The sequence below is a fragment of the Camarhynchus parvulus genome, chromosome 2 (assembly GCF_901933205.1).
Source record: "Camarhynchus parvulus chromosome 2, STF_HiC, whole genome shotgun sequence".
Classification (NCBI taxonomy): Eukaryota; Metazoa; Chordata; class Aves; order Passeriformes; family Thraupidae; genus Camarhynchus; species Camarhynchus parvulus.
This window is the reverse complement of record NC_044572.1, coordinates 71045046-71072630: the sequence shown is the minus strand read 5'-3', so window position 1 is coordinate 71072630 and position 27585 is coordinate 71045046. Positions and strand designations below refer to the sequence as shown.

Below are 27585 nucleotides of genomic sequence, written 5' to 3'. Positions count from 1 at the left end.
GTTTCAAAGTACACATTTTTAGTGAACATAAGACTCTCCTCAGTCGAAAGAAAAAGGAGAGAGAGAAAATGAGAAAACATCACTAGGAAAATGTCTTCCTTTTTTTTTTTTTCAAGATGCATTTTTACAGAGTTCATAATTTGTCATAAGGTGTTATTAAAATACATCCTTGGAACACACGGTTTACGTAGGTCATCTATGCTCATCTGAAATAGGTTCCTCACAAAGTGTGCACATGTATTCCTACAAATAACGTAAGTTTCAAACGTTCTCTGATATACATCTGATTAATACAGAAGTTTATTTTCAGGTGCAAAATATGCATGGAACCTGTGAGAGTAAGCTGGAGTTTCAAAATACTAACACAGAACTTTTCAATGTCATGTGTTGAAATTATACAATCATGGTATGGTTTGGGTTGGGAGGAGCCTTAAAGACTATCTAATTCCAATTCCTTTGCCATGAAGAGGGATACCTCCCACTAGACCAGGTTGCTCGGTGCCCCATCCAGCCTGGCTTTGAACATTGCTAGGGATAGGACATCCATAACTTCTCTAGGCAACCTGTTCCAGTGCCTCACTGCCCTCACAGGAAAGAATTTCTTCCATCATCAGCCTTTCATTATCTAAAAGTGTTCCTGAATGGCACTGCTATCCCACTGCAACACATGATTGCTGCTAACACAAGTCAGAACAGAGACAGCCTTTACTGAAGTACAAAGTAAGACAAACTACTAGACACTACCTGGCTGTAGGAGAAGCTGGCACGGACACCAAGTCACCCAGGGGAACAGTGAAGACACAGGGCTCTCCAGAAAGAGAGGAAAAAGAAAATGCAGAAGTTGCCCTTGGCCCTATCATATTTTAGCCTGGAGCAGCAGGCTTTCTTCCTCAGAGATCTAAGGAATGAGGGATTTACACAGGTATGTTGAGCACAGCAGCCATGTCCTTGATTCATCCACACATGTAAAAACACCTCCTAAAAACCCTACAGTTAACTTTGCTAGAGATTCTTGAAGGAGTTTAAATATATGCAAATTCACTCTCCAAAAAAATGTGAAGAACTCCTTTACAAAAGTAAGTTCACATTTTATTTCATCTGTATTCAGTTTTTTTCGTCCCTCTTCACTGCATCCTTTTATACCATCAGCATGTAACCATATAATTATGCCTGCATTTCGGCTTTGGAATTTTTGATATGCAACTTTTTAATGAGTTACGGAGATGAGACCTGAGAGTTTGAAGTGGCTCACCCGGCCAACATGAAGCAATATTTAAAAAACAAACCCAACAGAGTATCTAAATTCTCGTGACATGCCTACAAATTTCTTGAACTAAAGCAACTGACTAAAAAACACACTATGAAACACTGTAATGCTGGAAGTATGAAAAGAACAACAATTTTCACAAAACAAACCAAGAAAAATAGCTTTCACTGACTTTTGAGGAGACAAATTGCCATAAAAACCTCTGCACTGCTAATTCAACCAGTATTTCCCCAGTACTTGATGCTGCTGGATGTATTTCACTGTCAGAAGATCCATATGGGTGGGGCAAGATAATGCAGATAAAGTATGTTGTGAAAACTGATACTTTTGCAGATGTCTGATCATACTAAGCAGAGTACAACAAAAATACAATACTGAAGAAAAACTCAGATGTTTGCTTTTACAGCATAGAGTCTAACACCACTACTCTTGCTTGCTCTTTAGAAATGTAAAACCAGGAGCTCCTTAAAGCCTCTCATGTGCCATTCTCTGGATTATCTGATCATCTCAGGGTGTTTTATGCCATGGAAGAAACTAGCATTTGCTCAATACTCCCTATTTCCCCCTAGGCTTTCTGGTTAAAGAATCTAGCCCTACTTCCATCAAAAGCTACAGTAAAACTCCCATGGATATGAAATACAAAGGAGGGATCTAAAATTACTTACCAACATTATTAAATACACACAACTACCAAAACAGGTTAACTAGATTAGTCCATTTCAGAGCTTTGTCATCATTTCAGCCTACCTAAATCTTCATCCAGCTTGGTTTTTGGTGGCTCCCATGGTGGCCTGGCTGCTTTGGCCTTTGCTTGTCGCTTTCCTAACTCCTCGTCAAACTTTTCATACAAATCCCGGAGCTTGCTTGTTCCTACCACAGTAGAATCCCCCTGTTAATAAAAAAAATTATAACAACAACAGAACAAAAAAAGGACAGTGTTAAAGTAGCACAAGAAGTCAACATCTATCAGCATTTCATGAAAAAATCCAAAAAGGTGGGAAAGACAGATCTTTCATTGAAACATGGGAATACCTAATAAAGCTTTAGCATATTATTACATTTCTTCACCAGGTGAACTAGCATTTAGAAATTATTTCATTTGCTGGTATAGCACTTCTCCAAATTTGCAGGAATATATGGTGCTTGAGGCATTTTTGCTCACAGGTTAAACACAGGGAAAAAAATAGATCCTCCCCTCCTGGAGACAAAAAAAAAGTATGCCTCTGCCATGTACCACTTATCTGAACGCTATCAGACAGAAGGAACTGATGAAAACAGAGAACAGCAACAAATGAAGCCCCTAACAGGGTTAAAAGACTGAGATGATTGGGAAGAGAGAAGAATTAAATGACACAAAATTATGATCCTGCTGAAGGGTTCATATTATAAAGGACTGTCTGCAGTCATTTTAGAGTTCTCACTGACATACCACTTGATCCATAGGGTCATTGGAATAATAGCTTTCAGAATGGGTACAGCGAACCCAGACTGGCTTAAGCAATTCCTCATCTTCCTCTTCATTTTTTTCAGATGCATTCTCTTCTGATTCTTTGTCTTTGACAGCAGTATAATTTTTCTCTTTACTGGAGCTCTGGTTCTCAGACCACCTTTCTCTGTCCTCCTCCCACCGGGTTCTCTTTCTCTCTCTGCTTGGAGACCGGCTTAGTGGGAGAAAGCAAACAAAAGCAATTCTCTTTATTATTTTAAAATGAAAAACAGTTTGCTTTAGATCAGTAAGTCATTCTACCATATACATTGCAGCAAAATCCAGCTGCCTTTCCAACTTTTAAAGTGTTTTACTCTTGCACCATAAAGAGTACAAGAGTAATTTGTAGTTTTAAACTACTATAAAAATGACTTAAAAGTCAATGTGTTTTTTATTTTAAGCCATATTCAATAATTAAAAAAATACATGCCATTTTAAATTAAAATTCTTACTTGCATTCTAGTTGAATTTCTTCTATTTTAAGTTAGAAACTCATTGGTGAAAACTAAGTCACATCAGTCACAACTAGAAGTTACAATAAGAGGTTTCAAAGCACAGCCCACAAACTACTGGTATGACAAAAAAAGCTGAGTTTTAATAAAAGGATTATGCAGAACCCACACTTCTGTTACTCTAATACAGCTTTGAACAACACAAGGTGCATCACAAGAGTAATGCTTTTGAAAGACGAGTAAGGAAACTACCTACTCTTTTTTTAGTCTCCTCTGCCTACAAAACCAATAATGTTACAATATTTTCAACTATCCAGCATTCAGAAAGGAACAGCAATATAAGAAAAGCCTCTAAAAGATAATCTAGAGTGACTCTAAATAATTTTGGTACTTTATAGACTAGAAGACTTAAGAGAAAGTCTTTAGGACACAGCAATGAAACTCTCTCTCTCCAGAGATTAATCCTGTTTCTAACTCTACAAGGTCTTGAGATAACTGCCAAGCATCAGTAGATTATTATAAATTTAGGACACTCATTTTTTTTGGGTTTCAGATGCAGACACAAAACCTCGTGTGAGTGGATGCACAGAGCCTCAAATGCTCATGAGACCACATGCAGCCTTCTTTACCTGCCTGCTCTCTTGTAATCCTTTTTGTAGGATCTGTCTGGTGATGGTGATCTTCTGCTGTCTCGGTGCCGATGCCTCTCCCTCTCCCGCTCCCTTGAAAAGTTCAAAAAATGCGTTAAATGAGAAATCTGGCATTTCATACAGTCTACCTGAAAGGAACACTAAAGCAGCCTAAGATCATGTTATGCAAAATGACATCCACATGCTGACTGCTAAAAACCCAGATGTTCTCATCATTGACCTTCAAGAAACTTGTAAAAGACAGCCAAGCGTCCATGTCCTCCACCTTTGTCACAAAGCCATCTATCTCAATACTAGAGTTAATTCACACCATGCAGAGGTGACATTTATGAATTCCCCACAGGACTTATTACCATTTTTCCTCTTCTCCTGTTATGAATGGCAAAGCAGCTGAGGGAGCTGGGGTTGTATGCCCTGGAGAAAAGGAGGCTCAGGGAAGACCTTGTTGCTCTCTACAACTGCCTGAAAGGGGCATGTTGCCAGGTGAGGGTCAGCCACTTCTGCCAGCTAACAAGCACAGAATGAGACAGCCTCACGCTGCACTAGGGGAGATTTCATTTTGATTGAAGGAAAAATTTCTTCCCCCAAAGGGTTATTGAGTGATGGAACAGCTGCCCAGAAAAGTTGTGGTATCATCACCCCTGAAGGGTACTTTAAAGAAATGTAGGAGTGGCACTTAGGGGCACAATTAAGTGGAGGAGTTAGCAGCATAAGGTTACAGGTTGGACTTGATGATCTTAAAGACGTTTTCCAACCTAAATAGTTCTATGAAATTACTGTATTTATTAGACAGGAAAGATCACATAGGCAGCTTTTATACCCTGCTAACAGCTGGTAAGTCATTGTGCATCTGTTAAAACTTCTAGTCTGCTGATACACTAGGAATTATAAACAGCTGCCTCAAGTGGCTTGGTGGGTTAACAGAATGAGACAAAATTATTTATGAACATATATATATGTTTGTTTCCACGCTCGTAATATGAAACAATGCAAATTTCCAAAGCAAAAAGTTCAGATAAATTATCTATTGTTTTTCCCCAGCCCCATTTATCCTTGTTTGTTGGTGCCTTGTTCAGGCATGGATTTCCATCTTCAGAGAGCGTACTCTATGCCATCTGACTTGCTTGAGAGACAGATGCTGCACAAAAAAAATCAACTCCAAGTCTGGCAAACAGTTCTGAATCAAAATAAGTAGATACATTATCAAGTAGATCTGGAAGCTGTTGGCCTAAAGCAGCAATCCAAAAGTGTTTGAGAAAGAAACTAATGAAAACATGCGTTTTTAAAAATTAAAACTGAAGTTTGAAATTATGCAGAAAAAAGGAGAAAACTCCACAAGCATGTCATACAGAAAAGGACAGTGTCTTAATGCCAGTTGCATTCAGTTCTACAAAAATCCTTTTTCAAAAATCAAAGTAAACTTACTGAGTGTGAGGCTTGTGTGGTTTTTTTGAATGCAGGTGTCTTAAGGTTCTGTAATTAAGTCTCTGCATATCTAAATCAAAGGGGCTTCATTTACGCAGGCTTTATGCGTAAATTCATGTTTTACATGTAGTATAAAAAAATTCTGAGCTTTTAAAATTAAGAGCATATGATCCAGGAACCCTGATAAATACTTTACTTTCCAGTAGCTCTTTGAATATTTTGGAAAAGCTCATTAGACACATAAAGGGCTACAAACAGAACAAATCTAAGACATGAGAAAGATTTAACCGATGATGGTTTGCTCTAAAATGTGCCACAGCAAATTATATCAGGTCAGCCCATAATTTCCAAGCTATTTGTGTCCATGAAGAAGAGGGACAGACATTTCATGATAAATCCCAAAAGAAGTAGTGCGCATTCTGAATTACATCAATGAAGCCTACAACTCACTCATACTCATTTTCACCTCAGTCCTCTTGAGATCACAGGTTGGGTTGCTGAGGTCTTTACTCTGAACACAACATGCTCTTCACTAAAACACCTTACTGCAAGGATTAGCTATGGGCCCCTGTCAGACTATAAACCCCACCAAGTCACTGTTCTCTACAAATACAAGGCTTACTGAAAGAAAGTAACATCTGACACCCTAACTCTGGTTTCCAAATCTTGAAATCTGAACTGCTAGGGGTTAATTGTTGGGAAGACTCAACCTTCCATAGTTTTAGAGCGCCAACTCTATTTTCCAGCCACAAGTGCATAAATTTCTAAGATAAATATGTTGAGCACTACTCAATAATCCACTCAGTGGGACGCAAAGAAGCTCTTGTTTTCTATCTCCATGGAGAAGATCAACAAGTCTGCCAGCTCACAACCGTGAGGCAAAGCAGTGCACCTGAAAGGTGTCTAAACAGTAACTTTTCCATGAGACACGACTACTGGCTACTTCCCGGGCTAGAGGGACAAACAAGGGTAAGGGAAGAACATTGATGCAAACACATACCGATGATGACATCTCCCCCCTGCAGGCAGATAACAGTTACCTATTTCGCTCATAACTTCTGTGATGAGGCGATATCCTTCCCCTGTCATAATCCGTCCGGTGCCGACTGCTTTCCTGCCTCCTCCTATCCGGACTGCGGCCGCGATCCCGACGATCGCCATGGTTAGCGGAGCGGTGCCTGTCGCCGTGCATGTGCCCGTGCTCACGGTGCCGGTGCTCATCGTAGTGCTTGCTCCTGTCCGGGGAGCGCCGCTCACTTTGGGATTTCTCTCCCTGGTACTGCCCCGTGTGCCGGAAGTGGCTGCTGCCAGCGCTGCTGCTGGCAGTGCTGCTCGGGAAGGAGCCGGAGCTGTGCTGGTAGCTGCTGAAGCTGGGCGGCGGGAAGGACTGCTGCGAGTAGCCCGCCGAGTACACAGGCTGGTAGCTGACCTGTTGTGGCATGACTGGTGGCGGGGGAGGGTGTGGTACTGTGGGGGGAGGCATCATGTAAGGAAAGGTGCTTTGTCCAGCAGGTGCTCCTGGCACGGGAGTGTTGGTAGGGTTTGGCACTGGTGGAGGAGTGGGAGGGAAACATGGAGGCACTGGGAAGCTCTGCCGCATCTGGTGATTTGGAAATGGTGGCCTCATGGGACACTGGCTGATGGGATTTTGTGTGGAAGGGGGCACTGGAGGAGGATAGGGCACAAAGTCTGGCCTGGGAGGCATGTAACCGGTGGCGGGAGGGTTGGAGTAGGTTGTCGGAGGGGCGGTTTGCTGCTCATACTGGTACTGCACGGAGGGCTGCTGTGGGTGAAGCTGCCGCAGGTTCTGAGGGCGGTAGGTCTGTGTTGAAGATCTTGCTCCTGGTCCCCCCTGGCCACGGGGACATCCTCGCCCAGAATGGAAAGACATGGCTCACCTTTATTGAGGAGAATAAAAATCCAGAGTCACACAATATTTGTAAGACGTCCTCAATGCATCTGCAGGAGCTACTCCTGAAGTGCTGAAGCTGCAGTTTCCTTTAACAGAAGCAGTAAATGATATAGACTTTCACTGGGAACTTTTGTGCTTCTCAGACCTTTAGTGCAGGCCATTTATGCCCCTTTTGACTCCTTCAAGCCTCTAATCCATGAAAGCACTTACTGTCTCTAAGCCAGAACCCAAGCTGGATCATGCTTTACCACTTGGGGCAATGTAATTTCAACAAATTATAGTTATGATGACAGGTCAAGGATACAAGCACCTCCACTAGTACTTCGACACTTTGATATAAAACCTTTGGATACCCCACACCAAAGAAATCATTCATTACTAATAACTGCAGTGGTCATCTTAAGTTGCATAACAAAGAGTTCTCTCTCGAGCACAATTCTAAACTTTGGGCAGAATGACTTGACTAACACCTCACTGCATGCCACCTGGCCCAACAAATCATGTAAATTTTAAATTAAATGCTAGCAATTTACACTCACTATTGAGTCCTCAATGTACTAAAGGACTGAATTCAACAGACTCTTCAAAGTGTTTTAAGTGAGGTAGGTATATTTTTGTGTAAAAACAGGTTACTCATCTTACAGGTTATGAAAAAAAATCATGTAGATTGTGCTGTTCTTTAATTTTTGTTGAAATAACGATTCCCAAAAAATCCCTCAACTGCCTTCTCAGCCCTGTTACCCTTGAAAAACTATCGCTGCTTAAAGTAGGTTTAAGTGTTGCTCAAAACTAGGCATGTATTTAAGGCATTAATGTTTATAAATGAAAGCACTGTGCTTAATTAAAGTTTAAATTGATTCTTTAATTACAATGTTAAGTTTCAAAACCTGAAAAAAGGGGAAAACACACTAAAGAAAATCTACGGCTGGAATGGAAGGAGAGGTGAAAACAATCATCTAAGCACCTCCAGAAGTCAAATCCTGTTTTCCATAAGGGGAAGCGAGAAAGAAAGGGGAGACACACACACACACAAAATTGGAAGGATGACCAGAAAAAGGAAATAAAGCTTCCCTTTCACTGAGGCTTTGCTGATGCTGAAGTACATGCACAGAATATTCTCCCACCTGCTAGAGTGCAACATGGCCAACCTGGACTGCTCAGAGCACTACTCTCAGCTGCATTCCGGTGACACTGCAGTAAAAGATACAGCACTTGCTGAGAGAGAGTAGACAGCTTCTGGAGGGAGAAAGGAAAAGAAACACAGGGGCAAAGGACTGATATGAAAGAGGAGAAATCAAGAGGACTCTTACACATGCAGGGCTTAGTGGAAGTCACTGGAATTGTTAGTGGTCATTCCTTCTCCAGAACAACCAAGGGCCAATGTGAGTGAGAATCCCACACTTTGAGGAGATAGCAGCCATGATGATATAAAGCCACTTGTTCCTTCCAGTCAGCCTGTACCAGCTCAGTACCCTGCAATATTGTAAGGGCACTCAAAAAAAAAAAGCCACAACAAACCAGGGGAGAAAAAAAGAAAGTCAATGTCCATTTTGCGTGGCAATAGGGCACCCCTTTGATATTACTCATTATAATCCATCAGATGCTGAAATAATTTTGCTTTGGTTCTCCTGTTGTGCTCTTACACAACTCAGGCTTGCAACAGAAGACTGTTCTAGACTTTGCTAATGTTCACATACACATTTTATTTAAACAGGCTGTACCACAGTGCCTTTAGGTGTGCTTCTTTCTAACATGTCACAGCATTCAAACAAAGACTCTTGTTTATCAGCTCTCAGATCGCCCTGACATCAGAGAACTGCGCTTGTTCTACCACTTCAATTTCAGTCCTTCAGGGATACACAGAATCACAACTGGAAAAAAGATTCAAAAAGACATGAAACTATTTTACACGCCTAAATTATTTTAAAGCTCCCTCTGCTGCAAACGCAAGTCATGTTTAACTTTCATTTAAAGTTAACTAAGTTTGAAAACACAGAAAAGGGCAAACTCCCCTTCCCCTGTCACCTAAAGAGGAATTTTATTGCACTGACAGGAGCCATAGCCATTGCATTCTAAAGCAGCACTGGTCCCCGAAAAAACACTTAATAAACTCGCCTCGCCCTGCAGATGCCCTGCTGAGAGCAACAGGGCACTGACACATCGAGAAGAGAGCACTGAGACGTGACATCATCAATGTCTGTAAGTGTCTAAGACAGGGTACCAAGGAGGATGGAGGCAAGCTCTTCTCGGCGGTGCCGTGCAACAGCACAAGAGTGAATGGGCAGAAACTGCTGCACAGGAACTGTTCCACCTGAACATGAGGAAGAACTTCTTTTAGTGTGCGGTTGCCCGCGCAGCAAACGCATTCCAGAGAGGTAGCGGAGTCTCCCTCACCGGAGATATTCAAGAGCTGTCTGGACACAATTCTGCGCCATGTGCTCTGGGACGGCCCTGCTGGAGCAGGAATATTGGACCAGATGACCTACTGTGGTCCCTTCCCACCTGACCCATCCAGTGCCACCCGGCCTCACCCCACCGCCGCCTCCCGACGGCCCGGCGGGCGGGGGCACGGAGCCGCTGAGCCTCCCCCGGCCGGGTCCCGCTCGCCGCTCCCCGCTCCGGGCTCTGCTCGGCCGCACGGCCCCGCCAGCCCCGCGGAGCCGCCGCGCTCCCGACCCCGGGACCCGCGCCCCCCGCCACGCCCCAGCCGCGACCCCTGCGGAGCCCCGCGAAGGGCGCGGAGCGGCCCCAAGGCGGCCCCGCCGCCCCACGGCGCGCAGCCTGGCACGCCGAGCCCACCTGGCACCCCCGCCGCCGCCGCCGAGGCCAGCGCCGCCCGCAGCGCCCCGGCTCCGGAACAGGAAAGCGGTGGGAGGCGCTGCGGGCGGAAGCGCCGCCCGCCCGAGGGGAGCGACGGCATGAGCGGAGCGGAGCCGGGGCCTGGCGGCGCAGCCCGGCCCGGCGCGGCCGCCCGGCGGCATTACCCGGCCCTGCCCGTGTGCGTGGTGGAGGACCACCAGGATGTGAGTGCCCCGCGCTGGGCTGCCGGAGGATGGGGACTCCCCCGGGTGGGGCATGGGCAGGGGTTTCGTTTGTTCCTGTTCGTGTGAGTTTGTTGGTGTGTTTCTCCGCGGCGCGGATGCTCAGTGGAGCACATGAAAGCGAAGTGCCCGATGCGTTCACCGGCGGCCTCCCCGGGAGATGCACTTTCCATCTTGTGTGCGGGTTCTCCCGGCGCTTCCTTGGGCACGGCCCTCCCCTCCGCAGCCGCACACAAACCCTAAAGCTGCCTTCCCTTCCGCCACTGAAACATCAATGAACTTCAGCGCCCGGGGGACCTGATTTTCCTTCCCGATTCAGCGACTGAGCTACTTATTGGCATGATTGTGTTTTGGCGTCTTTTAAAGCAATCATTGCTGACTGATTTTTTCTTCTTTTGTAATTGAACCACACCAATTGCTGTGGTTTAAAGGAGATAATACCTACATTACACTGCTCTTAAAATTTTCTAGCTATTAATGGGGTGCTTGGAAACTCAACCCTACCCAGTGTGTGCCGGCAGAGGATAAGTAAATATAATCCCATCCTAACTAGTAGGTTGATTCCCGCTTGACTAGACATGTTAGAAATCTGGAGCTTTGTTTTTTTGCGTGGAGTCATTGCAAAGGGGAGTAAAGGAAGAATTGCTTTTGAACTGCTGCTTCTGGTTTCTCATGGGGTTTTTTATAATAGCATAAACTGAGGCTTCAATCCTAAAATAACAGATTCTTTACTAGATTCTTTGCAAAGATAAAATATTAGTGTAGTAAAGTTTATTAAAGACAATAATTTTACAAATTTTTAAGTAGTTTAATACAATTCATTTTTGCTAAGACTCACTGAATATGTCATGCTGTGACAGCTGGTTTTTCATGGTAGCCAAGGACTTAGAGTGTCGCTGTGGTAGGAATTCCGACATAATGCCTCTTAATGATCCTTCTTTGTTTTAGTCTCTATATTTCTGTTTTTAATTATCTTAAAGTTCTATTAATACTATATATTTACTTTAAAATGTTTTCAGTGTAGGAATGTGGATGAATTGGTCTGTCTTGCATAAAACATAAATGTCTTTTTGTCCCAAAGTGTAAGAGCTTCACAGGAAATTTTCCATCAGCCTTGCTGACAGTGGTGTTCCTCCAGAGCAAGTTGTCAGTAGCTGTATCATGCACTGATTAATACTAGCAGCTGTGATGAAGGAAATTTTGTTCGTAATCCAAATCAGGAGAACTTGCAAGGTTAGAGAATTAGTCTCTCTTGTCTATTGCAGTCAGTAGTTGCACTTACCTGAGGTGAAACTTCAATTTTAATCAAAAATACTGTAGGTTGTTTAGTAGGCCAGATTGCTTCTTTTTTACAAAGAAGTAAAAGCCATGGGTCAGGGAACCCATGTTGGTTTTAGTCCTGTTTTATCTACTATTGCAATAATACACATATGTTTTATGATTATGCCTATGCAGTATGCAGGGGTTGTCATCTTAATCAGTTTTATGCCAAAAAAAGTAGCTCACTTGCTGTAGTAATGCAGAGGTCACACATAATTGTTGTTGCTTCTTACAGTCTTCACATTCCCTGTGTAATAGGGCTGTGATTCACAATCCTTGTTGGGTTTGCTCTGGTAGCCAAGGCAGTTGATGCCTTCTAACTGTGGAAGAGACTCTGTGTACTGCAGCTCTAAGAGGAATCGGCCATCAGTTTTCTCATTTTTACCACCCTTTGTTATTGTAGTTCGGTGGTTTGCTGTGCTGTAAATTGGTGAGTTGCCTCATCTGTTTTTCACACTTCTGAGTGAAGAACTTCAGCAGGGAATATAGTTGGGCAGTTGAGAAAGGTAGTCTCTATTGTAAACAGTCCTGGAGGGATTAGGAATTAATTCTTCAGGAGGCATAGGTTTAATGGTCAGCTAAAGTTTAAATCATGGTAGGGTCAGTTTTCAATCTGTATCAGTTAACTTATAAAGCATAAGGAGCAAACTGTTTTTATCTCCATAGAACCAGTGCATGGTGAGGAAGTTTTATATCATGGAGAAAGAAGGCAGTGATCTGCAGAAGAGGAAAGGCATTCCTGGGTCTTAGTTGTAAATGGAAAAAAACCCTCAAACATCTAAGAATTGAGTTGAATGGCTAGTGAGAAGAGCTGCTGCAAACAAAACTTCCTATAAGGAAGGAAAAGGGTGTAAAGCTGTGACTCTTCAGTGGTTTTTCATCTAGAACGCTTGGGCTTATAGTGATTACTGTTCTTGAGTTGTCTTGCCACTGGAGTTATTTCCCCTTTGTATTGTATTCTGTCTCCTCCTCCCTCTAATCCAAATTCTAAAGGAATAAAAGTGGTACTGGTGGCTTTGCTAAAGCTGTTGCATTTTTCAGCCCACTGGCTATCATTAAAATGTTTTTGTTTTTGTTGCTTTAGGTGCTGCCTTTCATCTATCGTGCCATTGGTTCAAAGCATCTTCCTGACAGTAACATCAGTTTTGTTCATCTTGATTCCCATCCAGACCTTCTTATTCCCGTGAATATGCCTGCAGACACCGTGTTTGACAAAGAAGCGCTTTTTAGGTATGTCCTGGGTACTGCATCAGAGTAGACTTTAATTCTTGCTGCCTTTGATTCACAGTGAATATTGCTATGATTGCATAGGAAGGATGAACAAAAAGATATAAGTCAAATTCAAGTTGTATCTTCTTTTTTTTTCACTTTTGCTGAAACTTTATTTTTAATGGCAAAAGTTTCCTTGCATATCAGGCAATTTAAGATGTATGAGTTTGCTTTGTGTATGGACTCAGTAGTGTATGATCCCAAGTGGTTCCTCTGGGTAACAGGAAAGCACTCTGCATGGATGCTTTGTCTGAAAATCTGTAGTTATAAAACAGCAGCAACAGTTCTCTCACCACACTGAAAAACTAACTTTGAGATTGAAATAGCACATCCTTTGTGGGTATGCTGAATATGTGAAGTAGAACAAGATGTTCCTATTGCAATCATAAAGAACACTATTTTCCCCCACCTAAGGTAGGTAGGTAATAAGCCGCTATGATCTCTGCTCTTCTTGTTTTAAAATAAATAAATACTTATTTTAAAATAAGTAAACAGTATTTAAAATACTGTTTGCTTCAGTGTTATGGTGATTTACAGCAATTACAAGCTGATGCATTTGGTATACTTGAATCACCTTAGCCAGTGTCAATATTTTGTTCTCTTTATTGGATGACTAAAAGGTTTTGTGGACTCTATCACAAAATCATTGAATGCTTTGGGTTGGATGGAACCTTAAAGATCATCTAGTTCCAACTCCCCTTCCATGGGCAGGGACATTTCCACTAGACCAGGTTGCTTAGGTCCCCATCCCACCTGGCCTTGAACGCTGCTGGCCATGGGTCACCTACAACTGCTTGGACAGCCCGTGTGGTGTGTCTCACCACACTCAGAGTGAAGAATTTCTTCCTCATATCTAATCTAAACACACACTCTTTCAGTGTAAACCCCTGTCCTATCACTGCATGCCCTTGTAAAAAGTCCCACTCCAGCTTTCTTGCAGTCCCTTTTTTGAGGTATTGGAAGGTACTATAAGGTCTCTGTGCAGCCTCCAGGCTGAACAACCCCAACTCGCTCAACCTGTCCTCAGAGGAAAGGTATTCCAGCCCTCTGGTCATCTTGGTGGCCTTCTCTGGACCATGTAATTGTTATGTGGGGGGCCCAGACCTGGATGCAGCACTCCAGGTGTGTGGTTTTACAAGAAAAGAAAAGGGGGGAAGAATCTCCTCCTGTGACCTGATCATCATGCTTCTTTTGCTGCAGCCCAAGATACAGTTGGCAGCATACACCTAAAAAATAGGGTCTTGATAATGAGGGAAGATGCTAATCCTGTGGATGTGGATTGACTCACTTTAATTATTGGGATGATATTTAAAATACATTTGGAGCAGTTTACAATAAAACACTTCCATGAGGTCAGTTTGAAGTTGTTTACAACAATGTTGATGATGTTCCTTGCACTTTCCTCTCTCTGATATATCAAGAGACAAAGGGTGTAGAACCGCAGAATCAGTAAGGTTGAAAAGGCCCCTAAGATTATTGAGTCCAGCCATTAACCTAACACTGCCAGGTCCACCACTAAGGATTTTATAATCAAAGTGCCATGCTAAGAGTGAAGCCAATTCCACTCTATGTCCGAACTTTTTTATACCTACTACAGACATTCTTGGTTTGTCTTATGAATAAAGATTTCTGTCTTTTTCTTTCTCTGTTGAATGTTACCCTTACATGGAGTACTAGGCCTTCAAGATGTGTAAGATGTTTGTGGTGTTCTTGACCATTTTTATTTATAGGGAAAGTAACATTGCTCTCTTCTGTCTTTCTCTACTGATTACAGTGAATTAAGTATTGAAAACTGGATTATGCCTGCTGTTTATGCTGGCCATATTTCTCAAGTAGTGTGGCTTCACCCACGCTGGGCTCAGCAGATCTCGGAAGGGAAACACAGTTTTCTAGTTGGGAAAGATGCATCAACAACAACAATCAGGTAAATTGTCTGCTGACATATACTAGTAATATAAAAGCCATCTCTATAACTTCTCATTGGAATTTTTTTGTTTTCTTTGATAAAGATGAACATTTAATTAGTATTTATAATTTCCTTAGAAGCTAATGTAGTTACTCTTGTATCAACTTAGTCTTTGGTCTAACTAGTAAAATTGTTATTTCATATCAGCCATGACTGTTTTTCTAGTGTGGAGTGGGTTTTTTTTGTTTGTTTGGAGTTTTTTTGGTTTTTTGAAGTTGATCTAGTTAAGCACTGAAACAGGCACTCAGGTAGGGAATTCTCCATCATTCGATAAAGGACAATTCACCTGAGCAGCCTCACCTAGCTTTGAAGTCAGTTCTGCTTTGATCAGATGATTGACTAGAAACTTCCAGTTGTCTCTTGGAATCTTAATTATTCTGTGATTCAAGTTTGAATCAGAGCCCCTCATCATTCTGCAGGATGCAGTCCATAATAATTTTGCATTCACCATATTCACAATGTTGTGATTTTGTGCAGCTTTAGGGGATATTTGCAAATCATGTCTCTTGTGAGCATTGCAAAATAAATCTTTTGAAGCAAGTTTAACAGAAAACAGCAGAGAAATGCTTTGTTTTAACACCTTAAATAATACACTTAAAGCTCCACAATTCTGAATCTGAAGCCTAAAGGGAACCTAAATTATTTTTTTTTTTAAAGCTAGTGCTCTCTGTTACATTTAATCATTTAGCCAATATATAGGAATAATTCACGATGGTCAAACAGCTCTCGCACTGGTGGCCTTAGCAGGCATGAAAACAACTTTTCAGACTTCCTTTTGAAGACAGTTGGGTACATTTTCTTCAGATTCTAGGCTTACCAGAACCATGAAGGAGGAAAGGGAAAGAGTCCTCATAAATACAAATGTCCTAAAAGTTTTGATGACGAGAGATGGATAAGCAATACATACAGCCTCATCATTAGGGGACACTAACGTACTATTAGCTCATGGTGACCCTGCAGAATTTCTGGGAAGATGTGCTGTGATTGCCTAGTCAACAAGATGGGGTTGTAATCCAGCCCCTGACCTTGACAAACTGAGGGTAATCCATCCACAAGACACTGGGGAACTGAACTTCAAATTTCTCCTGCTTAGGAAATGATTTGTCTTTGTGGTTGATTGATGGTGATGCCCTGTATTCAAATGAGGCCTTACCACAAGCGAGCAGTTCACACTTCTTAGTCTCATTTCTAATTTGAGTTTATGATGATAAAGGCTTAATGTACTGCAGTATAGGTTGAAAATCCTGTTCTTTAAATTTTCACTGTAAGCAAAAGTTTTAGTGTTGCTTTTGGTTGGTTAGTAGTTTTGTGGGTTTTTTTAAGTGTATTCAATTGATAGTTAGCTATTTATCCTCTAGTTACCATGTTTGTCACTTAGGGAATGTGGTGGGGTAAAAAAAAGTTAAATTCTCCTTATGAATGTATAATATTGTACTTTCACTGAGTAAATATTTACTTATGAAAGTGCATTTCAGGGCACTTTGCAAAACCAACTATCATAATTTTCCCAGAAAATTACAAAACAAGACAAAATATCCATAGCTTTGCTATCTTATGTGCCATAGTATCTTGTCAATTCTGGATGTTGTCTTTAAAATGCAATTCAATTTCAAATTAATCTTAGTAGCACATAAGGCATTATCTTTTTCTTATCCATTAAAACTTTGTAGGGCTATCATAATAAATATAGAGTGAATTTTAATATATTCCACAATAAAGAAGTAGAAAAAACTTTAACATAATTTAAACCTGAGGATTAAAAGAAATAATTTTGTCTACACAGTTTTATGGCTTTCATTAGCCATCAAACATCTATTCATTCTTCTCTGGGTCCCTAAAGTATAAAATGCTTTTGCCTAAGCTCTTTGCCAAGATGTGTATTAACTGGGATTTATTGTCAATTGTAGGGTTACAGGCACAGATAATTACTTCTTAAGTGATGGTCTTTATGTTCCTGCTGATCAGCTGGAAAACCAGAAGCCTTTAAATTTGCACGTCATTCTCATCAATCCTACTGAATCATCAAACAGCCGTGAAGGAAATGGTGAAGTAGCATCTGCTAAAAGACTGAAGCTAAATACACATGACACAGCAAGTGCCACTTCTGCCTCTTCAGTGGCTCCTGGTGACTTTGATCACATCACCCAGAGTGTGAAGAAAAAGGAAATACAAAATGCAGGTGCCCTGAATGGGGCAGAAACTTTGGCAGAGGGCTCAGCTTCAAGCTGTCTTAAAAACAGTGAATGCCCAATAAGGGACATTGCTAAAGATGTCTGCCAAGTACTGCAGAAAGGAGATGCATATGTTTTGGACATCGACTTAGATTTTTTTTCAGTTAAAAATCCATTTAAAGAAATGTACACACAGGTAAGTATGGAAATTGAGTAGCCTCGTACCACTCACAAAAGAGTCCCAGCCCTAATATTTATGTCTATGGAGAAACTCTCATCTAAGCTAAATTAGCAGATTAGCTGATCATGGTTAATGATTCATGGTAACATTTTAAAAAGATATTTCTATTTTAAAGAAATATTTCTAAGGGAGTGTATATGGTAAAAAATTTCAACCACCAAATAGGGGGAGTTTCTTACACTTGGTATCAATATTGAGTGTATGTTCAAACTCAGAGGTATACTCAACTTCTGCTCTCTGCTTGGGACATAAAAGCTATGCTTGAGTTCCCAGAGATTACCTTCCAAATACCCACAGCAAGATTCATCGGGGAGATGAGAGCCTTTGTCATTTTTTACCCTCTATAACCTGTGCTTAGAAAGCCATGATGGTATCAGGAGACTGCCTTTCAAAAGGCACAGTAGTGTTGATTATCCAAAGAGTGGTAGCTTGTCCTGATGAAAGGCTGTTATTCTCATTATTGTCTGCCATACTAGAGTAGGGACATGATCTTTTTTTGAAGGCTTTGAGGATTGGGTTTCTCATTTGAAGAGTCATTTTCTTACTGTTTTTTTTCTTTTTCAAAGACAGAATATGAGCTTTTGCAAGAGTTGTACAATTTCAAGAAACCACATAAAAATGCAACAGAGGTATGATGCTACCTTGTGGAACATATGAAGGAATGATTCTTTTTATTTCCCCAATGAAAATGAGTTACAACAACAGGAAGGAACCTATCAAAGGTGCTTAATGAAGTGGTCTCACATTAAGCTGTGCAGCCAAATGCTAATCAGCAGCATCTTAGAATTTTTTTTCTATTAAATGTTTTGATTGAATATATGAATTGCATAAGTATTTAGTATGAGTGTGAAAAATTGTTTCTGTAAACAAAATGGTAATTGGCATGGAAGGAATGAAAACCTAATAAGTCACTGGCAAACTTGTTCTTTTTATGGTTTAACAGGGATTAGGTGGGGTGTTTCTTCTTTGGTTTTTTGGCGGCTGGTTCTTTTTTTCTTTTTTTTTTTTATACCTCCCTCCAGGCTCTCCCATTCCTTCCCTTGTTGCTCTTTCTTGATAGTCAGAGCTGTGATGAATGTGTAATTGGTATTTTACCTTTTTGTTCAGATGTGGAAAGGATGGAATTATGCTGTACTGGCAAAAAAGTACTGTAATGTGCATTTAATTTTAAGTGCTGTATGCTTCTAAAACGTGGAAATACTGGCTTTCATAATCTCATCTGAGCACTAATACTGAGAGATGCAGCACATTTAATTATCACAAATAAATGAAACCTAATTAATATGTGTGAATAAAGAAATAAAGATATGTTGAATATTGGCAGATTGATTTTTATATTTCTTAGTTAATCAGGAATAAAAACAGGTACAGATTTAAAAGGTGGCTTTTTTAAATTTGTAGTGGGAAAACCAGAACAAAGTGAGATGATTTATTCTGAAGGTGTAACAGTTTCTGCAGGCATTTGTTATGATCCTCTTGAAAAGATGTGCTGTAGGAATGAATCGGTTGTTTCTAATTCCCACTTCCAGTAGGTCAATCTTTACAGAAATTAAATCGTAGGACAAGTCATGATGTTCTTAGCTCTTTTTTGTCCCTAACATACTTTTGTGTATGCTTATTTAAAGGAAGACTTGCTGGATTGTGTTGAAAACCGCGTTCATCAGCTGGAAGATCTGGAAGCAGCATTTGCGGATTTGTGTGACACTGATGACGAAGAAACCCTACAGAAATGGGCTTCATATCCTGGGTAGGAGGTTTCTAAGAGGTCTAAATTGCAAATAGAAGTTTGAGAACTGATTAGTCCATTATTTTGATAAGGGAGAAGGATAGGATCTCTGCAAGTATATGCTTTTTTCTTTAGTCCTAGAGGAGAAAGATACAAAACAAGAGGAAAGGCAGTCTACTCTCTTCAGTACTATTGTAAGCTTTGGAAGCTCAGTCTTGTACAGCTTCATGCAAGTTTTGTTGTCTATGGATGGAGGCATATTTGGTGACTAAAACCTTGGTCATCAATGTGTAGCACAGCTCTCAAAAAAGGCAACAAACCAAGGAGGACATGGAGAAGCAGTTCTTTAGTGCTTCCAAAGGTTCTGCTTTCTTTGGAAAATGGAAATTAATAGAACTGTAGCTGAGAAACAGTCTCCACTAAACATCTGAACTGCATCACTCTGCTTTTAAACTAGATGTTTTCGCATGAAAAGTTTTCAGGTGAAAAGAGACCGGGAAAGTCTGAGCTTTTCCTTGATAGGAAAATCAGTCATTTTCCACATCAAATGCAGCAGTTACTGTATGACGTCTGTAACAGTGGCAAGAAGTATTTTCTATAAAGTTCATATGACCTTTGAGCTGCAACAGCTTCTCTTCAGATATACCCTAAAAGAAGCATAAGGAAGACTTGCCAGAGGCAGGTATAAATATAGGGGCTTTGTAAGAAAGGCCTGGTGAAACACTACAATAATACTGATAATTTCTGTTTTTGCAAGTGCAAGATGACAGAGGAGCAAATTTCCTTTTGAAATCCTAGGCCATCATTTCTACTTCCTTCTTTTTTCCTCACCTTTTTTTTTTTCTAGTCATTTAAGGGATATAAATGTTTCCAACTGTTTGCAACAAATTTTGGTTTTGTTTTAACTCCAGAATGAAGCCACTTGTTCAACTAGTTCACAGTTTGAAAACCAGGATGGAAAGCCCAGACTATGAAATGGTAGGTGACAAAAAACAGAAAGCAGACAGATGTCAAAAGCATAGCTTCAGCAGAGAAGGAGAGAGTCATACTTCCTTTCAGACTTGCTTCTTGATTCAGAACTTCCTGTGATTTTGGTAATTTTCCTCAGGTTTTATGTCGTATTACTTAGACCAGCTTTTCCTTTTAAAGCTGCTAAAATTCTAGCCTGCTTGTCTGTCTATATTTAGGGAACTTTGGTGTGATCTCCCAGGACTGTGATGTCTTGGGCTGCATCCTGTGAGTGGAGGCTAAATTTCACCAGTCTGTTGGTCTCCTTTGTAGAACTTAAAATATGGTACCTCTTTATAACATATCAGAGCTATATCATCTTTCAAGGGCTGCAGCATACTCTGAATTCATAAGAAGAGTTACAGTCTACTGGAGATAACAATCCATACAACCTCCAGAATTTTACTTGTTTAAAGAACAACCTGGGGGAAAACCTTCCTGTGTGAAGAGGTACAAGTTACCTGATGGGCTAGGGATGGTATCCTTAAGACTTTCTACATGCATAAGCTGTATCTATAATTCATTAACAGAAATGAAATCCCTCTTTAATTTACCCACAGGTCCATCAAGCTGGTCTGACCTGTGATTATGTGGAGCTTCCTCACCATGTTAGCACTGAAGACGAGATTGAAGGCCTTATACAATCCATTAAAGTTCTTCTGACAGATCTGCCCAAACCCACACTGGTGACAGTTGCTCGGTGAGACTGTGCAGATATTTTCACTTCAAAATGTCCAGACTATGCTTATGAAGCTAAATGATCCTGTCAGCAGAGCACTAGTTCTGTTTCTGCTTGTGTTACTTGAGCTAATTAGGGCAAAGCTGGCTTGGGCTGAAATCCCACCTTCCTTACTCTCTTGCTCTAGGGGTTATTGTATTACAGATAGGATTTCTTCTTTCAGTGAAACTTTTGCTGGAATGAGTTTTCATCTAGCAGACTAAAAGATATTTATATTCTTCAAAGTTCTAGTAAAACTTTATTATGGGGTAAAAGTTAGGCTTCCAGGACTGTAAAGATTTTACTTAGCATAACAGAATGCAGTTTGAAGCCAGGGACCTAGGAGAACCAGAGAACTATCCTGAAAAAATCTAAGACCAAGTGCCTCTTGACAAATTATTACAATTTAATCAGTCAGAAATACTAATTGTGCTCTTAAAGCACCAGCAACAATAGCAGAAGCTGAAAGGAAACTGGTTTTAGCAGCAAGAACTAGTATGGCTAATGCCTGCAATAGAAAAAAACACTATTTCCTGGACCAATCGCAGGGTTATTATCCCCTGCTATGGAGAAACCAGAATCTTCTCTGTAGATCTTAACAGATAAAAAATTCAGGAAGCCAGTTTTTACTAGTATCTGTTTGAAGTTCATGAATAGATGCTGTAAAAAATTCTCTATGCCAGGTATTGTGAAGATGTTTTTCAAGTCTTCTTGCCTACTTTACCAGTAGCATTTCATTTTCTTAATCTAAATTTTCTGTGTGTCCTTTAATTAGATAATTTGCTTGAACTTTGACTGCCAGGGTGTTCAGGAAGAGAGCAGAACACGAAAGATTAGATTGTGTTCCTGATCTGCTGCAGACTTTCTATTAAACTTAACATGTACTGATAAGAAGCACAGCACTGTGCTTCAAAGGGATACTGGGACGCAAAACTTGCCACAGTTTGAAAGAAGCTTCAGCCTAGCCACAGAGCATTGCAGGAGTACACAATCTGGTTATGGCTGCATTATCTGTATTCCCATGATTTTTTTGTTTTTTACAGATCAAGTTTGGATGACTACTGCCCTTCAGAGCAGGTTGACATCATTCAAGACAAGGTTCTCGATTTACTACTTTCAGTGTATGGCTCACTGGATGTGCATTTAGATTACTCAAGCACTTCATCTTCTTCATGACCTTTATTCGTGTGTTGCTGTCTAATGCAGAGGATTAATTTAAATTGTTCATTAGCTGTGATTGCAAGGGGAGGACTGCTGTTATTACAGCAGGTGGCACTAGAACTCAAGCTGACCCAGCTAGGGTTTGAGTCGCATTGCTTTCTCCATGGCTGCATCTGAACTGTTACCTGTTTGGCTTTGTTCAGATTAGTGCTGTAATTATTATTTTTACTGTCTTGTTTCTTAAAATTGGTGCAAGAGAAATGACTTTTTGTGTATAAATTGAGGGGTCTTGTCCCATTTCTTTGTGTCTGTAAAAAAATAAAAAATATATATCATTTCTTAAAATGGTTTTCTATTATGTATGTTTTTTGTAATTTGGTAACAGATTTGCTCCTGAGTTTTATTATGTCTTTTAAAAACTGATCTTAAAAATGCCCTTAAAACTGTTGGTCTGTGTAGTGATCTTTCCTATCTGTTGTGCTGACATGACACCCTCATTTCTCTAGAGCAGCTCATGGCTTCTGCCCCATCCACAGAATATAATTTATGTTTATTTTCTGTTTCACTAATGTCTTATTTTGCCTTAGAGTATTTTATTGGTGGCTTAGATAATACCCCTAATGTACAAACATTGGGCTTGATAATTTCACTTTTCATTATTTTGAGGATAAAAAGTATGTGTGCTTGTGCATGCTTTTATGTTTTAAATTCTGTGAGGAATTGATGGCTTCTTCAGAAACAAAGATTTTGCTTCATTGAAGTCAGCAGCAAAACATTCTGTACCAGGTTTTGACTCATTTCAGTATTGCTATTTAGGAAATAACAGTTTTAGAACTACTTAATTCAGAAATCAATATAGTTACAGAGAAAACTGGCACTGTCAGAGGAAAAAAACCCACAGGATTTATTTGGAATGAAACTGAAACAGGAAAGAAAATGCTACCTAGAATATGGTCTTCTATTATGAATAAATTTTGCTTGTAATTTCTTCTGAAGTAACAGTTCATTTGCTAACTTTACTCTTTCCTTTACAGAGAGTTTGTGCACTTTTGGAATTTTTTACTACTTCTGTTGTTGGTAAAAATGACTATATTATAGATTGTAAATAAATCATTCCTTTAAAATATTTGTTCTAGTAGAATAAATTCCATGACCATGGATCCATTTTATTTGTGGTTTTGTGATGTGTCTGTCACAAGGAGCCTTGGAGCCAATATCCTTAATACTTCATCAATTATAAACAGCCATACATTGCATACAGCATTGAAGTGCAATCAGATTATATGCTGCTTGTGGAAAGACTGGGTTTTTTTAAAGTCATGCTGGGTTTTTCATAAGGTTGTAGAAAACAAAAAACCCATGTAGGGCATGGCTGAGCCCCTCTTGGGTGGGCAGGTGAGAACCCATTTTCCTTGGGCAAAGCCTGGGCAAGGGAGGGCAAAATGCTGCCTGGCAGCCAGGGCTGAGGGATCCAAGTGGGGGAACTTTTAGTATGGACCAAACCCAACAGTGCCTGCATCTCTGCCTGAATGCTGCTTCGGGGTGCCTTATTTGGCAAGGTAACAAAATTAAACTTCCTTCTTTGCATTTTATCTGTGGTCTTGTGGTTGTTCCTGTGCCCTGCCTATGCTGCTTCATGCACACGTGTTCACAGTTTTGCAGAATCAAAAGAACATCCTGAATTGTCTATTTGTTTTCCAAGTTAATAAAGAAATCTTCCTTTCAAGCATAGTTTTTGTTTATGAATGTCAAATTGTTATCACCTGAAATCTCTGACTAACAGTCTGTGTATATGCCAGAAAATGCCAGTCTCACATAATAACGAAACATTAATTTCTACATTAAGGACATTTGCAAGGGGTTTTTTTACTTTGATGAAAAGTAATCAAGCCAAGCCAGAAACAGGTGTCTCTTATTTCTTACTTTTGCCCTCTAGGGCTTCTCTATTAATCAGGTGCACAAACCCTCCATTCCCTGTGTCTGCCTCATTTTCCTCTCAGCTTATTTCAGAATAATGTATTATGCAGAACAAGACAGTGAAATCACAGTGCATAACTCCTCTAAACAGTACTGCAAGGATGGGACATGAAGGCCCATTAGAAATAAACCCACCTGAGGATATTAGCATAGCAGCACTAAGTCAGCAGCTTCATATTGTCTCTTGTGTCTGCCTCTGTGTGCTCTGCTGCTCTCGTTGGCAGCATGGAGGAGTAAGGGTGCCCACTTTGGAGGGCATTTGCAGATATTCCTCAGTGGTGGAGATAGTCCTGTTGTAATCGTGGCTCAGCTGGATTTGGACCCATATAAAGCCCAGAGAACCAATGGGTTATTGCGATGCACCATCAACCTGAGCAACCACACACGCACATTTGTGTGCAGAATGAAATAGGGCCTTAAACCACATATGCTGAGCAGCCTCTGCCTTCCCTGTGCATCATCAGCTCTGCACCCCAGCTGCACTGTGGATTCCCAGCTTGTCACTGTGGAACAAAATGAGCTTTTCCAAGAAGAATGAACAGGGGATGAGTCAGATGGTGGAGGTTACTGTGTTCTCTGTTACCATTTTTTCCCCTCCTTGGGGCTTCTGTCTCGGTGTCTGTGGCGGCTCTGTCCCTTCCTGTCTGTTGGTAATGATGCTGTGAGTCAGTCACCCTAGACTTGGTCAGAGCTGGACTGTGAGGGCTGAAGAGTCAACTCCATAAATATCTTCTTTCTGCTGCTACTGAGGATGAAGAAGATACTTCTCCTGCAAGATCAGTCTTCGGGGATGAGACCCTTCCCTGGAGGCATCTAAAAGATCTACATCTGTGGGCTATGGTTTAGTGGTGAACTTGGCAGTGCAGGATTAATGATTTGACTCAAAGATTTTAGAGGTATTTTCCAACCTAAACAGTTCTATAACTATTTCTAGGAGACCCAGAATATGGGTGCTTTCTCCTTATCTAAGGAACATCCAAGGAACAGCACTGGAAGGTCCCCTCCTGTCGTGCTTGATGGCACCTGTTGTCCCCATCAGTGCCACAAACCCTTTGTAAGTCCCAACCACTCTCAGAAGGAAGAATGAAAGACATTCATTTCCTGCCTTAAGCTTTCAATGTCTCTTGCAAGAGGAAATCCTCTGTCCTCATAGCAGAGGTGCAGCTCCCACACTCAGTGTAAATAGTCAGGGACCCAGTCAATCCAGTCCCAGCTCCTGCTTTGGCACAAATTCCCTCACTATCATCAGGTTCAGCCACAGACCAGTCCTGGGAGAGAGGCAGTCTGGCTTAGTTTTACAATGACCCCAAGGGAGAATCATATCAGCTCCCCAAAGCTTTTTTTATTCCTTACTTGCCTTTGAGGCTTTGAACCCCTGTCTGCCCTGCCTCTCTGTCACAAGCACAGCTATGGAAGGTGCTGGGTCCCTTCACTGGTGCTCATGTCCCCACAGACTTAAAGGGACTCCCAACTCCCCCCTCTCTCAGATAAGGGAGCTCTCAGCTGCAAAAGAAAGCTTTACTCACTGTAGTCCCAAGCATTCAAGAAGTGGCTCTGGTCTGAATTTTTGTCTGGTTTTGTGTAGTGCTTGGGTATTATTTTTACAGTTTTATTGCAATTTCCTTTGAGCTTAAATAATTTCAAACAGGGATACTTACCCTCTCAAGGAAGGAGCCATCTTACTGGAGAGAGAAAATCATTCCAGCCTTCCCTTGCTGAATGCTAGTTATGTATTTTCAGCAGCTTCCATGAATGTCCCGATGGTTTTGCATATCTTCTACCACAGGGGATTGCTGTGTGGAAGATATGTCTGCTGGGCTGCATTCTTAGGGATTTCATGCCTTTAGCAGAATTGTTAGCATACCATTTTACTCAAAGTCCTTGGCAAAACAAATAAGTACTAATTTGTGTTTGTCTTTCACTGCTTTACAGAATGAGGTCCATTGCAAACTTAGGGCTAGATGTCTCAAAACAAGTCTAAAATATGTCCATCTCTTGCCTGCCCTAGGCAATACTAAATCTTATATTTATTTAATGTACGGTGTCACAATGTACAGTCAATAAATATCTCCCAGCAGAGTTACTAATACAAATATTATACTGAATATCACTGTACTACATTATTTTCTAGTGTTTATATCCTTTGTACTCCTTGCTACCCAACATCTCTTCCAGCCTTTCTTGTAATTGCTTCTAAACATGTTTTGGACAACACAAATTTAATAAGACTCCAAGGTGTACAAAAGCCTCCTGGAACATTGTGCCCTGCACCAGGTGGTCCTTCCCCGCTGCTTGATTTTGCTCAGCTCTGAATACTAACGGCCAAGCTAACTCAATCCCTGACTTTAATGTATCAAAGCCTGCCTTGGGACTTTCTTCTTTTTACTTCAACTTTATTTATTTTCTCACTCTACGTACAAGTCGCCAGCTACCCAATTCCTACTAACACTGAATGTCTGATATCATTCGTGTAATTCCGGTTGCCCAGACTCGATGCCCCTTGTTCCAGTAAGACCACTGAACTCTGAATTACTCCCTGCCTTAGCTCTAGGCCAGTCATTAAAATGAGACCTGGCTGATCCTCCTCAGTAAATCCTGATTTATTTATTTATTTTTAAGTGGCGTTTTAGGTAAGTCTGTAACTAAAGTCAGAATATGGATGCATTTTTGTTTCTGTACCTCTAGGTGCTATTTTATTTCAATTAATATGGCGCTGCTAAAAGCTAGCTCATAAAAGTTCCTTAGAAGTACAAGTCAAAAGCTGATGCATTAGTGACGTCCATTTCCCAGATAGTCCAAAAGTGTTAGTGAATGTAAGAATATCATGTCAGACAAAAATTCTTCACTGATAAGGCTTTTAGTTTCCTTGTTTATAAGTTGCAGTAATAGAAATACATTTGTTAAATACATTTATAAAATACATATGGTACTCTGGTTTTTATAGGAAATTTGACAGAATGAAATCTGCAGATTAAAAGTTCTGCCTTTGGTGAGGTTATGGATGCTGCTTCTTTTCTAATAAGTCACTTCATGTATCATTAGACAGTTCAGGAATCCAGAAGTAGTTCCCTTTTCTCCCTGTTTCTCAGATTTCAAGGAGGCTAGCAATTCTAGTCACAAAACTCTATTCCCTCCACTCCCAGCTACTCATTCTTGGATTTTTTAGATCTACTTCCTTGCCTTGGTTCTCTCCTTTTTTCCTTCTAAGCCTTTAATTCTTTTGATATTTTCTCACTCTAGACAGCAGATCAATACTAAACTTTAAAAACACTTAAGGCACAAAACACATCTATGCCCTGAATGTCTCATTCTTTAAACCATAACCTTGTGCACAATGCAGAGTGACACTAAAATCATCAAACAAAAAGTCTTACTAAGAAACTATTTATACAGCTATGCTGCTTAAGCCTGTAGCCAAAATATCCTCATAATTAGGTCCAACAGCTGAAATGAAGGACCATTCAGTGAACAAAATACCAGGGACTGGCCTCATGGAGAAGAAACACTTGAAGAAACACTTTTGAAGCACTGAATGCTATTGGGGATGAATTCCCACTAGTATGTTTATTTTTGCTGCTGCCCATGATTCATCAGGTTTCTGAGGAAATCCTGGTAAGTGCCTGCCACAGGCCAATAAATGTTTGAAAAGTGACTGGAAACAGAAGAGAGTCTGCTTACTTAAAGATTTTTTAGGAGAAAATTCCAAATATAAATGTGATCTATAATCTATTTCTTTTGTGTCTTACATCTTTTCCCAACCTGACAAAGATACTGCTTCAAATTTCCATTTCTCTC

At 40.7% G+C, this 27585-nt stretch overlaps 2 protein-coding genes across 4 annotated transcripts in view; one reads left to right on the top strand and one right to left on the bottom strand.

Moving 5' to 3' along the window:
* The window catches only part of DROSHA (drosha ribonuclease III), a 72966-nt gene extending 62924 nt beyond the window's left edge, over nucleotides 1–10042 (bottom strand). Inside the window, exons 1-6 of one of the 3 annotated variants that reach the window (XM_030969519.1) lie at nucleotides 8503–9110; nucleotides 8317–8383; nucleotides 6321–7178; nucleotides 3835–3927; nucleotides 2697–2928; nucleotides 2015–2156 (exon numbers count right to left, since the gene is read on the bottom strand). In XM_030969519.1, coding sequence (XP_030825379.1) covers nucleotides 2015–2156; nucleotides 2697–2928; nucleotides 3835–3927; nucleotides 6321–7171 — 1318 coding nt within the window. In that variant the 5' untranslated portion in view covers nucleotides 7172–7178; nucleotides 8317–8383; nucleotides 8503–9110. Of the gene's footprint in view, nucleotides 1–2014; nucleotides 2157–2696; nucleotides 2929–3834; nucleotides 3928–6320; nucleotides 7179–8316; nucleotides 9111–9991 lie in introns of those variants that run through there. The other 2 variants (XM_030969502.1, XM_030969510.1) reach the window with 2 other exon arrangements.
* Nucleotides 10043–10088: 46 nt separating this feature from the next.
* On the top strand, nucleotides 10089–23486 carry C2H5orf22 (chromosome 2 C5orf22 homolog). The gene is made up of 9 exons (XM_030944109.1): nucleotides 10089–10215; nucleotides 12638–12783; nucleotides 14597–14746; nucleotides 16696–17155; nucleotides 17767–17829; nucleotides 18826–18947; nucleotides 19838–19904; nucleotides 20495–20634; nucleotides 21696–23486. Exons 1-9 carry the CDS (start codon nucleotides 10111–10113, stop codon nucleotides 21826–21828), a joined length of 1386 nt encoding a protein of 461 aa, XP_030799969.1. The 5' UTR covers nucleotides 10089–10110; the 3' UTR covers nucleotides 21829–23486.
* The last annotated feature ends 4099 nt before the right edge of the window (nucleotides 23487–27585 follow it).